The sequence below is a fragment of the Choloepus didactylus genome, chromosome 9 (genome assembly GCF_015220235.1).
Source record: "Choloepus didactylus isolate mChoDid1 chromosome 9, mChoDid1.pri, whole genome shotgun sequence".
Taxonomy (NCBI): Eukaryota; Metazoa; Chordata; class Mammalia; order Pilosa; family Megalonychidae; genus Choloepus; species Choloepus didactylus.
This window is the reverse complement of record NC_051315.1, coordinates 133906211-133922450: the sequence shown is the minus strand read 5'-3', so window position 1 is coordinate 133922450 and position 16240 is coordinate 133906211. Positions and strand designations below refer to the sequence as shown.

Sequence of the window (16240 nt, the reverse complement as noted above, 5' to 3'; positions counted from 1 at the left end):
GGGTTCGGCGTAGTGCTGTGTGGGAGCTCGATTGCCAAGGGCAGCTCCCTGTGAACACTTGGAGCCGGGAGGGGAAGAGAAGGAGAACACTGCCTGCTTCTGAGCAGAAGGGGAAGCAGAGGGATGTCCCTGGGGAAGAAGGGTGAGGATGGGTTGGTCCTTCCTGATCAGAAAATGCCCCTTGCAGTGGAAGGTGGGTCCCTTGAGGTTAGGCTTCTTTCACGCTCTGGCTGAGCCTGTGTCAACGAGCCCTGGGGAGTGGGATGTCCCTCCAGTCATACCTTGTGCTCCAGGCCCAAGCCATGACTGGTGTCATGTGCTCCTGGCTATCCCCTTGTTCTTTGAAAACCGCTTTAAATCAATTTGTGCATGGAGTGTCCTTCCTACTTCCCATCTAGAAAATAATGGATGTTTAGAAAACATTTTATCTCCTCATTTGAGGTTTCATCCACCCACCCACCCACCCATCCACCCACTCATCTGTCCATCCATCCATCCATCCATCCACCCAGCTACCCATCCACCCAGCCATCTGTCTACCCATCCACCCACCCATCCACACACTCATCCACCCACCCATCCACCCACCCATCCACACACTCATCCACCCACCCATCCATCCACCCATCCACCCACCCATCCATCCATCCACCCATCCATCCATCCACCCACCCATCCACCCATCCACCCACCCATCCATCCATCTACCCACCCACCCATCCATCCACCCATCCATCCATCCACCCACCCATCCACCCATCCACCCACCCATCCATCCATCTACCCACCCACCCATCCATCTACCCATCCACCCACCCATCCACCCATCCACACACTCATCCACCCATCCATCCATCTATCTATCCATTCACCCATCCACCCCTATCCACCCATTCATTCAATATTTAGAATACTTTGAGTGCCAGGCAAGGTGCTGGTATGGGGGAAGTGACAGTCAAGTGACTAAATTGATTTTCCAATGGAATTTAAATGAATGATCAGCATTGGGTGCTCCTTGAGAGGGGGGTGCTCCTTAACCTGTTGTGCTTCTGCCTTTCTCCCCACACAGTATGCCAGGGATGTAGTTCGGCTCCTCCTTTCCCACAGAGCGAATCCCAACATGTTATGGAGTGGCCACTCTCCACTCTCCCTGTCCATCGCCAGTGGGAATGACTTGGTGAGCATGCTCTGCCCCCACTGAGCCATGCACCTTGTCGTGTTTCTGCCTCCAGTGCCCGAACCCTCCCCCCAACTCACTAGCTGGCAGTAGCATGAAGATAGCATGGTGTAAGGGTCCCCTTTTGATTGGATGGTGCTCCTCACACAGGGAAGGGGATAGAAATGAAAGTGAGCAGTGCAGGTGAAGGTTAGTTGGGTAGATGCTCCATAATGGGACAGCCTCTGCCTGTCCTAAATATCCCGTCCACCAGCACTGCTGCCTGGACTTCTCAGTGCACGGGGAGAGGCACATTGGCCAGTTCCCAGCTCATGCTGCTGCCAAGGAACATATTTGTTCATTGTCTACCCACCCACCCACCCATCCATCCACTCCTTCACCCACCCATCCATCCACCCACCCATCCATGCACCCATACATCCACCCCTTCACCCACCCACCCATCCATCCATCCATCCATCCACCCATCCACTTATCCATCCATCCTCCCACCCACCCATCCATGAGGGCATTCATTCTTTCCTCATGTGTCCAATATCTGTCCATCATTCATCCTCCCATCTACACACCCATCTATCCATCTCTTCACCAAGTTATCCATCCATGAACCTACACTCAGCCATCCTTTCATTTGACTATTTCTTATTGAGTTTCTCCTCTGTGCCAGGCAGACATCCTTCCAGGAACTAAGTGTTGAATGAAACATACAACGTCCCTGCTCTCGAAGAGCCTACATCCTAGTGGGGGTTGGGAGAGAGAGTAGCCATTTCAGGTGATAAGTGTTATGAAGGAAATTAAGGGGACAGAGAATGGGGGAGGACTGGCTCCTTTAGGCAGCCCCTTCTCTGCTGAGGTGTGTGCATGCACCTGAAGGAGCTGAAGGCACGGCGTGGTGGGCAGGGCTTCTGCAGGCCCCCCTCCCTCCGCCTCCCTCCCGCACTCGTGCCTCCATCCATTTGTCCCACAGGTGTCCTCAGCTCCTGCTGTGGGCCCGGCACGGGTATGGATGGGGCTGGGGGGCCGGGGTGGGCAGCAGAAGGGAACGTCATTCTTCGTGGCACCAAGCGCTTGTTGCTTGTGTCTGGCCACAACTGCTCTTCTTCCCAGTGGTGGTGGCAGCCAGAGCTGGCGGCCAGGGGCCCAACAGGGACCCAGCAGGGAGCACTGGTCCAGTGGCCGCAGTGACCCAGGTGCCGGGGCCACAGGACATGTGGGGACAGATGTGCCAAAAAAGCGCCGGCAGCAGGCTGCCTGGTGGGAATCCAGCCCCCTCCTCCCCGAGGGAAGCGACCCCGAGGCCTCTCCCAGACCCTCTCCCGACCCTGGAGGGGCCCGGACGTGGCTGCCGTGGGCTGCCTGGGCCTGGGAGGCGGGGCCGTGAGTGGTGCCCGCAGTGTCCTCCGTGCATCCACGGCCTGGTGCCCCCGGTGGTCAGCACAGGGTGGCCTTGCTCTGGGGACTCTCCGATGGGAGGGACAGCGATGCCGCCGCAGTGACGGGCCACTCTGCACAGATCGTGAAGGAGCTTCTGTCGCACGGAGCTGACCCAAACCTGCCGCTGACCCAAGGCCTCGGCAGCGCCCTGTGTGTCGTCTGTGACCCGACCTATGAGAACCTGCGCAGCATGGACAGCAAGCTGGCCCTGGTGAGGGGGCTGTGACCCTGGGGTGACACCTGGGGTGTGTGGGCCCCTTGGTCTCCTCCGTCTGGCACCCACTGCTGGCAGGTGGGGGCTGGGGTCCTGTCGTCTTGCTCTGGGTCCTCCACGTTTTGCTGCTCCAAATAACTGGACCCCAGACGTCTCTGCTGCTTCTCCCGTCTGGCCCCACACTCTGCCCAAATCGACGTCCCCACGGGCTCCCCACTTCTTGCCCTCACTGAGGACACACTGCCCCACAGCCGTGACTCTGTGTTCTCTGTGCTGCCAGGAACCCAGGCTTCCTGCTTGTCGGAGGGGGTGTGACGCAGAGTGCACAGTGGGAGCGCCTCTTGCTGGGGGGTCCCTTGTGCACTGTGTGCCGCGTGGCGCGCAGGCTGAGACCCAGCAGGGGGGTGGCTTTCCCTCGGGCCGCACCGCCTCCCGTCGGGCCCTTTTGGGAGCTCCCCACCCCCATGGGAGGTGTGGGGACGGCCTTGGGGAGTTGCCGATGCTTTTGAGGTGTCAGCGGGAAGTTTGGAGCCAGAGGCAGTTGCTGCGGTTGTCTGTCAGAAGGCTGGCACACACACGTGTGCAACATATGCCCAGACACATACGTACACACTAACACATACAGCACACACATGCAACACGTGCACAAGCACACCTGCACACACAGCACACCTGCACACACACATGGCACACATGTACCATGCACAAGCACACGCGCACGCACAAACACACACGTGCATATGCACAGCACACACGCACACACACACGTGCAGTGAGGAGAGCACACACAGAAATTCACACCTAGCACACAGTACACATACTAGTACACACTCACATAGGCACACATGCACATGCAAGCACACACTACACTCACACAGCCATCATGCACACACACATGCACACTCACGCACACACATGCTCACACGCATCCACTTGCACATGTTGTGGGTTTCTTAGGGATACGATGGCATGACAGGCCTGGGCTTTCAATTCCCGTGCACACGGTCTAGCGGGACCCCGAGGGAGCCTCTGCATGAGCGGGCATCTCACAGCCTGTCGGGACTTTGCTCTGGGCCACCTCATGGGGTGGGGGATGGACAGGGCTCCCCAAGGCTGTGGCGGTCCTGCCAGGCTGGTGGAACGTCTCATCCATGAAGCGGGCGCTCTCACCCCATTTCCCGTCGCCATCCCTGGGCACCTGGCCCAGGCCAGCACCCAGGTGGGCCCCCACGCCTCCTGCTTTCCCTCCCCAGATTGACCGGCTCATCGCCCATGGCGCCGACATCCTGAGCCCTGTGACACTCATGCAGGGCGACAAGGTGGCGGTGGGCACAGCCGTCGACTACGGCTACTTCAAATTCTTCCAGGTACGGCCCGAGCCTTGGCCTCTCAGTGTTGGTGCCAGGAGGGAGGGCGGGTGTGCTGGGCCCTGTGGAGGCTGCCGAGCATCCTCAGGGGGCAGCTCACTGTGCCACGGGTCGGCGGGCCAGTAGCCGCAGTCACCTGGCGGTCACCCCATGGTGTGCAGGACCGGAAGATCGCCCACTGCCCCTTCCACGCGCTCATGCCAGCTGAGCGGGAGACGTTCCTGGCCCGGAAGAGGCTCCTGGAGTACATGGGCTGTCAGCTGCGCCGCGCCGTCTTCGCCAAGGAGAGCCAGTGGGATCCCAAGGTGCTGTACCTGAGCAAAAGAGGTGGGTGCAGGCGTGGGTCCTGGGAGGCTGGCGTGGCCTCGCCGTGGTCCCTCTGCTTTGCTCACAGGCAACCCCGAGCCAGCAGGCGTCCTTCCCTGCCGAGTTACCCCCGTGGGGTTTCACAGAGGCTGTAGGGCCGCCAAGGACATGAGGGGATCCTTTCCTGCTTGGCCAGGGCCCACCTCACCTTTGGTCTTTCCTCCAAGAAGATGGTGCAAGAGAGGGTGTGGAGAGGGCCCCAGGGTGGAGGCAGGGGCCCAGGAGCTCCGTCCAGGGGCTCTGTGTGTTCCAGTATCGGCTCAGCCGGCCACCATTGCCTCCCTGCTGCCAGGAACCCCTGTCGGCAGCACCAGGTTTCCCCTGTGACACCCAGCCGCAGGGACGCCTGCTCAGCCCCAGGACTCGGCTTTGCAGTCTGGTGGGCAGTGGGTCCCGGGGCAGGACTCCCTGGTCCAAGTGGAGGCCACAGCCAGTGTGACCTCAGGGCAGAGCGGGTCCCCTTGGGTGTCCGGCCAGCAGCCAGCCTGGGACCACCTGCTCATCCCTGGGAAGGGCCCTCGGACCTCGCATGACTCCACACAACAGACAGTGGTCCCGAGGGCTGGGCCTGGCCCCTGCTGCGGAAAACCTCCCACTGGGTGGGGAGGGTTGAGGCTTCAGGTCCCGGAGAGGAAGGGAGCCCCTGGGCCTGCATCTGGGTGGGGAGCAGGGCCCCTCGAGCCCTTCCCGTCACCCTGGTGGCAGTCTCCCTGAAGGCGGGTGGCCTGGTGTGCTCCAGGGTGCTGCTTCCTCTGGGAGGGGCCACCTGCATCGGCTCCCACGGGCCCTGGAGATGGGGCCTGCTCCCCGCCTTTCTTGCTGAGCCTGGTGGCCCTGGTGCATCTGGGGGCCGCCTCGTTCAGGGAGGTGAAGCCCCCAGGTCATCATCCCCTGCTGGGCAGCGGGCACCACGTCTGGTGGACCGAGCTGCAGTGTCCCCCAAGAGCCTGGTGGGGAGGACTGGAGACGTGACCCACCCATTCAAGGTGGGTCTTATCCTTTTACTGGAGCCCTTTATGAAAGAATAAAAGACAGAAAAAACCCAGAGGGCTCAGAGAGAAACACCCAGAGGCATTTGGAGAAGGAGCTTAGAGAAAAAGCCCCTGGAGTTTGTGAGAGAGAAAAGCCCCACAGAAGCTGAGAGAGGAGCCACTGAAGCCAGAAGTGGAAGCATGAAACCCGGGAGAGAAGGGCCCGCAGGCGTCGGCACGTGACTTGCTGCCGACAGAAGAACCTTGGGTGCCAGCGCCTTTCTTCGGGCAGGCTCTCTTCCGCTGGACGCCTGAATTTGGACACTTGCAGTTTTAGAACTGTAAATTTATAAACTAATAAACCCCCATTGCAAAAGCTAACCCATTTCTGGTCTATTGTATTCTGGCAGCTTTAACAGACTAGAACACCCACTCCACACATATCTACACACACACACACACACACACACACACACACACACACACACACACACACACACACACACACACACACACACACACACACACACACACACACACACACACACACACACGGACACTCCTACCTAAGCCTCACAGTCACTGACAACCCAAGGGGACCCAGCAAGTGCACTCCTACAGACTCCAGTGGAGACCACGTTTTCTTCTGAAAACGGCTGAAATATATATTTTTTAATGTTTTTTTTAAATTTTTGCAAAAGCAATATTCTGAAAGACGGTATTGGAAACTTATAAACAACACCCAGGAATTTCCACTTGTGGGGTGATAGCGTGAGGAGTTCTGTGAACCCACTCCCCGGCACAAAAAAAGCGACTCTGGTGAAAACTAAATAAACAACCATCTAAAGCCTCTGGAATTTACCCTATGGGCATACATCAATTGAAGAAACATTTATTCAAGAAAATCTACTAAACCCGGAGAGAAGAGTGAGTCTGTGCATTTGAGCCACGACCCGCTTCCTCCCGTGCCCCTTCTCAGCTGGCATGAAGCTCACATGGTGTGAGTGTGGCTAAGAAGTGGGGGGTCCCTCTCAACTCAACCCCAGCCAGGTGACCATTTCTCACCAGAAGGCAGGCTACCAGGCTTTCTCATCCCTCTGCCTCTGAGTTGAAAAGGCTATTTCCTGGTGAGTGCAGCTCAGTGGTCAGGGCCTCTTCCTCCACCCAGCCCCCACTCATGGGATGGAGGCTGTACCCCAGGTGTGGCAGGACCGACCCCCTTCCCCCAGTGTGCTCACAGCCTGGAGTGCCGTTCCTGGAGGGGCAAGCTGAGAGCAGAGGCTACTGCCCCATCCAGCCCAGAACAGTGGCTCAGAGTTTTGCAAGGGAGAGAGGCAGTCTTCAAGAGAAGAGATCTCTGGAGCTGTCCAGGAAAGAATTTTGAGTTTATTTGTAAGAGAGTTTGGGGAAGTTCATGCCTTAGGGCTCTCTCAAAAACAAGAGCGGAACAAGATAAACCACCCGTCAACTAGTTTATCAGAGACAGCTAAGAACGGGCCTCCTTGGGTCAGAACAACTTTTAAGACTGGCCTGAAAAACTCCCACTGCCTGAATTCAATTGGATCAGATGCTGAGCAAGTTATGTCCCAGAGAATTGTTGAAAACAGTAAAGCAATCAGCTGGTAATTAGTGGAGCCTACTGGTGGGATGTAATACCAAATGAAGCAGACAGCTTAGCAGATCGAAAGAAACAGAGTCCTGCTAAAATCACTGTCATCCCAGGGAAACTGTGCATTCCTGAGTGACCCACAGTGGCAGCCTGTGAGGAAGACAGACTTTACTAAAATAGTTTAGACCAGTCTCTAAAAAAATAAACAAGGCAACAACAATGAAAGTCCAGAGAGACGGAAGGGGAACCAGTATCCAGAGTTGCTACAATATATTACCTAAAATGTCCAGTTTTCAACAAAAAATTTATGAGGCACAGAAAAAATCCCAGGAAAGTGTGACAGAAGCAGTCAACAGAAACTGCCTGTGGAAAGCCCAGATGTTGGATTTAACAAAGACTTGATAGCTGTCATTATAAACATGTCTAAAGGACTAAAGGAAACCATGCCTGAGGAGTGAAGAGAACTATGATGGCAATGTCTCGCCAACAGAGAATATCAATAAAGACATAGAAATTATAAAAAAGAATCAAATGGAAATCCTGGAGTTGACAAGTACAATAACTGAAATGGAAAATTCACTAGAGGGCTCAGCAATAGCTTTGATTGGTAGAAGAAAGATCAGTAAACTTGAAGATAGATTCATACAGACAATGACATCTGAAGAAAGAGAGAAAAGAGAATGAAGAAAAATGAACAGTCTTAGAGTAATGAGGGACATCATTGAGCACACCAACAAATGTGAAATAGGAGTTCCAGAAGATGATAAGAGAGAGAGAAAGGAGCAGGAAAGTATTCAAAACAAACAAACAAACAAACAATGGCTGAAAGCACCTCAAATTTAATGAAAACACTGATATTCCCATCCAGGAAGCTTGATGACCTCAAGTAGGATAAATACAAAGAGATCCACAAACAGATACATCAAAGGTAAATTGCTGAGAGCCAAAGACAAAGAGAAAAACTTGAAAGCAGCAAGAGAAAGACAGCTCATCAGTTACAAGGGAACCCCAGTATGATTAACAGCTGGGTTTTCATTTGAAGCAACATAAGCCAGAAGGCACTGGGACTGCGTGTCCAAAGTGGTCAAAGAGAAAACTTGTCAACCAAGAATCTTATATCAAGCAAAGCTATCTTTAAAAAATAAAGGGAAAATAAAGACATTCCAAGATTCCCCCAAAACTGAATTTGTTGCAAATAGACCTGCATTTCAAGAAATACCAACAGAAGTTCCTCAGTGTGAAAGCAAGTCACTGCGGACAGTGATTTGAAACCGCATGGAAAAATGCAAAGCACCAGTAAAGGTGATGATATAATTATAAAAGGAAGTATAAATGCATATTTCTTCTTTCTTTTCTTAACTGATTTAAAAAGCTATTGTATATAGTATATTGTTGAGCCTATAACTTATAGAGATATAATGTATTTGCCAGTAACAGCACAAAGGAGGGTAGGAGCATATATGCATTATGGTAAGGAGCCGACTTCCGATGGTAATTTAATCCACAGGAACCAATGACGAGATTCAGAAATGATAAGTAAGAAGGTTACTGTATTCAAAGCCAATTATATATGCATGTATATTCTCCAGTTTTTCACCTTCTTTAAAAGTCGTAAAATTATATAAAGAGTTATAGCAACATAATGTTGGACTTATAAAATTTGTAGATGTAACATGTATAAAAATAACAATCACAGAGTGGGAGAAAAGAGAATAGAGCTATATAGATTTAACATGTCTATATTTCATTGAAATTAAGTTTCACTGGAGATAAATCTGAAGGTGATTCTAACTTAAAAATTATGTGGCACACCTGTGCCAGTTTGAATATGTTGTGTCCCCCAAACGCCATTATCTTTGATGTAATCTTGTGTGGGCAGATGTTATCAGTGTTGATTAGATTGTAATTCTTTCAGTGTTTCTGTGGAGATGCGCCCCACACATCACTGTGGGTGATGACTCTAACTGGATAATTTCCATGGAGTGTTGGCCTGCCCATTGGGTGGGCCTTGATCAGTGGAGCCACATAAATGAGCTGACGGACAGAGGGAACTCAGTGCAGCTGTGAGTGACATTTTGAAGAGGAGCTACAGCCAAGAGGGACACTTCGAAGAAAGCACAGGAGCTACAGATGAGAGAGAGTTTGAAGATGGCTGTTGAAAGAGGACTCTTGCTCCAGAGAAGCAGAGAGAGAACAAGTGTCCCAAGTGCAACTGAGAGTGACATTTTTGAGGAACTGCAGCCTAGAGAGGAACGTCCTGGGAGAAAGCCATTTTGAAACCAGAACATTGGAGCAGACGCCAGCCACGTGCCTTCCCAGCTAACAGAGGTTTTCCGGACACCATTGGCCATCCTCCAGCGAAGGTACTCGATTGCGGCGTGTTTCCTTGGACACTTTATGGCCTTAAGACTGTAACTGTGTAACCAAATAAACCCCCTTTTATAAAAGCCGATCCATATCTGGTGTTTTGCATTTTGGCAGCATTAGCAAACTAGAACAAACCCTAAACAACCACTAAAGAAATAACTAAAAAATATAGTGAAAAAAATCATTAAGGAATGCTAAAGTGCTACATTAAAATATCCATTTAATGCAAAATAAAGCAGTAGGGGAGGAGTAGAGGAACCAAAATATAATGAGACATGTAGAAAATAGAGCGAATGGAAAACATAAATACGACTCTGTCAATAATGACATTAAATGTGAATGAATCAAATAATCCAATTGAAAGGCAGAGATTGTTAGATTGGATTTTAAAAAAAGATCCAACTATATGCTCCTTATAGGAGACATACTTTAGATTCAAAGATACAAACAGATTGAAAGTGAAAGGAAGGAAAAAGATATATCATGAATTGAAATGGCTATACTAATAGCAGATAAAATAAAATAGATTTTAAAACAAAATAAAATGTTACTGAAGATAGAAAAGGACATTTTGTCATCAGAAAAGGGTTAATGTATCACGAAGGTATAACAATTATAAATACATGTTATACCTAACAATAAACACCAATATACATAAAGCAAAACCTAACAGAAAAGAAGGGAGAAAGAGACAATTCAATTATAATAGTTAGATTTCAATACTCTACTTTCGATAATGGAAAGAAAAATTGGGCAGTAGATCATTAAGGAAATAGAAACTTTGAATGGTGCCATAAACTTTCTAGGCTTAATAGATATAGGATGTATTATGTCCCCCAAAACTCCATGTTCTTTGATGCAGTCTTGTGGGGGCAGATGTATTAGTGTTGATCAGGTTGGAATCTTTGGATTAGGTTGTTTCCATGGGGATGTGACTCACCCAACTGTGGGTGATACCTTTGACTGGATTATTTCCATGGAGGTGTGGCCCCGCCCATTCAGCCTGGGTCTTGATTTAATCATTGGAGTCCTATATTAGAGCTCAGACAGAAGCAGCTCACTGCTGCAGCTTAGAGAGACATTTTGAAGATGGCTGTTGAAAGCTGACGCTGACATTTTGGAGAACGCCATATTGAAATGCAACCTGGAATCAGCAGATGCCAGCACGTGCCTTCCCAGCTAACAGAGGTTTTCTGGACACCATCAGGCATCATTCAGTGAATGTACCCTATTGTTGATGCCTTACCTTGGACGCGTTATGGCCTTAGGGCTGTAACTTTGTAACCAAATAAACCCCCTTTGTAAAAACCAATCCATCTCTGGTATTTTGCATTCTGGCAGCATCAGCAAACCAGAACTAGAGAGCACTCCTCCCAACACTAGGACATAGATAAACCTGAATACCTTTAAAGGGATAGGAATAATACAAATGTATTCTGACAACAATGGAATTAAATTAGATACGGATAGCAGAATGTGAGAACCTCACAAATATGTGAAAAAATACACAGCACATTCCTAAATAACAAACAGGTCAAAGAAGAAATCAAAAGGTAAATTAGAAAAAGCCTTGAGATGAATGAAAATGAAGACACAACACACTGGGGCTCTTGGGACACAGCTCAAGCAGTACCTAGAGGGAAACTAATAGCTGCAAATATCTATACTGAAAAACAAGGGTCTCAAATCAATATTCTAACCCTCCACATAAATGCACTGGTAAAAGAAGAGCAAACTGTACCTAAAGTAAGCAGAGAGAAGGAAGTAATAAAGATTAGAGTGAAATCAAATGAAACAGAGAATGAGAAAACAATAGAGAGAATCTATGAAACCGAAAGCTGGTTCTTTGAAAAGGTGAATAAAATCAACAAACCTTTAGCTAGGCTGACCAAGAAAAATGGAGAAAAGACCAAAATTATTAAAATCAGAAGTGAAAGAGGGGACATTAATAATGACCTCACAGGAATAAAAAAAAAAAAAAACTTAAGAGAATCCTATGAGTAAGTGTACACCAACAAATTAGATCACGTAGATGAAAAAGAAAAATTCCTAGCTACACACAAACAATTCAATCAGACTCGAGGATGTAGAAAACCTGAACAAATCTATAACAAATTAAGAGCTATAACCTGTAGCTAATAATCAAAACCATCCCAACAAAGAAAACTCAGGGCCAGATGCCTTCACTGGAGAATTTTAGCAAACATTTAAAGAAGAATTAACACCAATAATTCTGAAGCTCTTCCAAAAATACAAGAGTAGAGAACAATTCATAATCCCTTGTGGGATTAATCCCAGAAATGCAAGGGTAGTCCAATATATGAAAATCAATCAATCATCGTAACATGCCATGTTAGAATGAAGAGCACAAACCATGTGATCATCTCATTTGATGCAGAAAACGCACTTGACAAAATCTAACACACTTTTATGGATTAAAAAAAACAAACATAAAATAAGGAAAAGAGGGGAACTTCCTTAATCTAATAAAGGGCATCTATGAAAAATCCATGGCTAACATCATACTTAATGGTGAAAAACTGGATGCTTGCCCCCTAAGACCGGAAACAAGACAAGGATATCCACTCTTACCATTTTTATTTAATATTGTACTCAAAGTGCTAGAGAGAATAATTAGGCAAGGAAAAGAAATAAAAGACATCCAGATTGGAAAGGAAAAAGTTGAACTATCCATTTGCAGGTAAGATGATGGGCATATAGAAAATTCTAAGGAATTCACTAAAAGCTATTAAAACTAATAAATGCATGCAGCAAGCTTCATAATACAGACCAATATACAAAAATCAATTTTATTTCCATACACTTGCAATGAACAATCTGAAAATAAAATTAAGAAAACAATTCCATTTGCAATAGTATCAAAAATAAAATACTAGCAAGAAATTTAACAAAAGATGTGCAGAACTCATATTCTGCAACTACAAACATTTCTGGAAGAAATTGAAGATCTAAAAAAATTGGAAAACATCTCATGTTCATGCATTGGAAAACTTAATATTGTTAAGAAGGGAATACACTCCAACCCTTTATCAGAATCCCAGCTGGTTCCTTTCCGGCATAGGGAGAGATAAGTAAGATCAATGACAGAGAACTGAGAGTTCAGATATTAACCCATGTGTGGTCAATTGATTTTCATGACATTTGATAGGGAAGGAACAATCTTTTCAACAAATGGTGCTAGGACAACTGGGTGTACACAGACGAATGAATTTGCACCCTTACCTCATGCCACATGCAAAAATGAACTCAAAATGGATCAAAAACCTAAATGTAAGAGGTTGAACCATACAACTCTTACAAGAAAACATAGGGGTAAATCTTCATGACCTCAGAATCAGCAGTGGATTCTTAGCTATAACACCAAAGAGCATGAGCAACAAAAGAAAAAAGAGATGAACTGGATGCTATCAAAATTAAAACTTTTGTGCTTCAAGGAAGTGAAAAGACAATACATGGTATAGGAGAAAGTTTTTGCAAACCATGTATCTGACAAGGGACTTGCTTCTAGAATACGTAAAGAACTCATACAACTCGGTAATAAAGACAACTCACCCAATTAAAAAATGGGCACAGGATCTGAATAGACATTTCTCCAAAGAAGATACACAAATGGGCAATAAGGACATGGAGGGATGCTCAACATCAGTAGCCCCCAGGGAAATGCAAATCAAATCCATGGGGAGACAGCCCCTCCCACCCACGAGGGTGGCTGGAACTGATACACAGGCTGGTGGGGAGGTGAGAATCGGAGCTGTGGAATGTAAAATGGCACAGCCGCTTTGGTACAGGGTTTGTCAGTTCCACGGACAACTGAACACAGAGCCTTTTTATGACACAACAGTGCTACTCCTACACATATATGCAAGAGAAGCAAAAACACATGTCTACACTGAAACTCATATCTGAATGTTCATCGCTGCCTTCAAAATAGCACAAAAGTGGAAGTAGCCCATCTGCTGACTAGGGGATAATATGAGGTAGATGAGATATTATTTGGCCCATGAAAAGAATGAAGTACCAATTCGTGCTGCTACACAGATGAACCTGGAAAATTGTTTGCTCAGGGATAGAAGCCAGTCACAAAGGATCACATATTATGTGGCTTCTTTATATTATATATTAAGAACTTGGAAATCTGTGGAGACAAAGCCGGGTGGTTGCCCAAGGCCAGGGGTGGAGAATTGAGGGCTGATAGGTATGGGGGCGCAGGATTTCTTTTTGTGGTTTGAAAGTGTTCCAAAGTGATTGTGCTGAGAGGATTTAAGATGGTGGCATAGAGAAGAGCGGAGCTAAGCAGTCCTCCTGGAACAACTAAAAAAAAACAGAAACAACTAGTAAATAATCGGGAATAACTGCAGGGGGACAAATGTGACCGTCCACTCATCATACACCAACATGAATTGGGAGGAATGCCCGAGATCACAGCATAAGATCTGTAAGTAAAAACTGCAGATCCAAATCGGGAGACCCCTCCCCCACGGCCCGAGCTACAAAGCCTCGTGGTGCCAGAGAGAAGCTCTCTCCCAGCAAGGAAATACAGCTGAGCTGAGCTCCAACTGGGGGTTTTAATTAGAGAGTGTGAACTGCTCACTATGAGGTATGAATCCCCAACAAGTAGGCAGAGGCTTTGGGTGATGACTGACCGTGGAGAGCCGGAGGGTCACCTCAGACTAGCTCTGTTCCTTTTTCGGCTCAGTGGAGAAAGCCTCAGCCATTTTCAGTTCCCGGTTCTGTGACCCAGACAAGGGTATAGCACAGGCAGAGAGAGACCACTGAAATGCTAATGACCTCCCCCTAGGGAGTCTATCTTCTCTAAGAGGAAAGGGGTGGGGCCCAGCTCTACTACCTGCCTTTCATTCAGAACTTAACCAGTCAAGAATTATAGGCTAACAGGTGCCACCTGCTGGGCAGAAAAGCACAGTGACCTGAGGCATCACAGGGTGTACCAATTCTCTAAGACACACCCTCAGGGAAACCGGATACTGAATATTTCTTCCTTCTGGGACCTGAGCTCTTTCTGGTCTGGGGAGGCCTGATTGGGGTAACCAAAGAAACCATGCCTAGACAACAGAAAACTACAACCTACACCAAGAAAAATGAAGTTATGGCCCAGTCAGGGGAACAAACTTGCACTTCAACTGTGATGCGGGAATTGAAACAACTAATAATTAGTCAATTCAAAAAGTTTAGGGAAGATATGGCAAAAGAGATGAACTGTATAATGAAAACACAGGATGTACATAAGGTAGCAATTGAAAAGTTCAAAAAACCAACTGGCAGAATCTATGGAAATGAAAGGCACAACACAGGACATGAAAGACACAATGGAAACATACAACAGCAGATCTCAAGAGGCAGAAGAAAACACTCAGGAACTGGAGAACAAAACACCTGAAAGCCTACACACAAAAGAACAGATAGAGAAAAGAATGGAAAAATATGAGCAATGTCTCCGGGAACTTAAAGACAAAATGAAAAGCGAGAATTTACGTGTCATTGGTGTCCCAGGAGAAGAGAAGGGAAAAGGGGCAGAAGCAATAATAGAGGAAATAATCAATGAAACTTTCCCGTCTCTTATGAAAGACATAAAATTACGGATCCAAGAAGCGCAGCGTACCCCAAACAGAATAGATCTGAATAGGCCTACGCCAAGACACTTAATAATCAGATTATCAAACATCAAAGATAAAGAGAGAATCCTGAAAGCAGCAAGAGAGAAACGATCTATCACATACAAAGGAAGCTTGATAAGACTATGTGTGGATTTCTCAATAGAAACCATGGAGGCAAGAAGGAAGTGGGGTGATATATTTAAGATACTGAAAGAGAAAAACCACCAACCAAGAATCCTATATCCGGCAAAACTGTCCTTCAGATATGAGGGAGAGTTTAAAATATTTTCTGACAAACAGACAATGACCATGTTTGTGAACAAGACACCTGCTCCACAGGAAACACTGAAGAAAGCACTGCAGACAGAAAGGAAAAGACAGGAGTGAGAGGTTTGGAAAACAATTTAGGGAGATAGTAGCACAGCAATGTAAGTACACCGAACAAAGATGACTGAGAATATGGTTGAAAGAGGAAGGCTGGGATCATGTGGGACACCAGAACAAAAGACGAACGATAAAGACTGGGACTGTGTAACTCAGGGAAACCTAGGGTGCTCGACAATTGTAATAAAAGGTACAAATATGTTTTTACATGAGATAGAACAAATGAATGTCAACATTGCAAGGTGTCAAAAATAGGGTAGGATTGGGGGGAAAATACAATCAATGCAAACTAGAGGCTAGAATTAACAGAAACATTGTATTATGCTTCCTTTAATGTAACAAAAGCAATATACCAAAGCTAAATGCATATGGAGGGGGGTGGGGAATAGGGGAAGGGTATGGGACTCCAGGCACTGGTGATGTTGTCTGACTCTTTATTCTACTTTAGGTTAATGCTATCTTCCCTTTTGTCACCTTCTAGCTATCAAGTTTTTTTTGTTTGTTTTTCTCTCTTTCTCTTGCCTTTTTCTTTTGCCTGTCTGCCTTCTTTGACTCTTCCTCCGTCTTTGTGGAAGAAATGTCCTTATATAGAGAGTGGCAATGGTGCTCAATACATAAATATGTGACTATTTGGGGAACCAATGATTGTTTATTTAGACGGAATGTATAGTATTTGAACAAAACCATCTTAAAAGAAATGGGTTGATGAAACCTTGAG

The 16240-nt window shown here is 47.2% G+C and overlaps 1 protein-coding gene across 4 annotated transcripts in view; it reads left to right on the top strand.

The window, feature by feature from the left end:
• Nucleotides 1-16240, top strand: part of ANKMY1 (ankyrin repeat and MYND domain containing 1) — an 87189-nt gene that overhangs the window by 37014 nt on the left and 33935 nt on the right. For all 4 annotated transcript variants that reach the window (XM_037848840.1, XM_037848843.1, XM_037848841.1 and 1 more), the window contains 4 exons: nucleotides 1070-1177; nucleotides 2691-2822; nucleotides 4079-4192; nucleotides 4354-4519. In XM_037848840.1, coding sequence (XP_037704768.1) covers nucleotides 1070-1177; nucleotides 2691-2822; nucleotides 4079-4192; nucleotides 4354-4519 — 520 coding nt within the window. The remainder of the gene's footprint in view (nucleotides 1-1069; nucleotides 1178-2690; nucleotides 2823-4078; nucleotides 4193-4353; nucleotides 4520-16240) is intronic.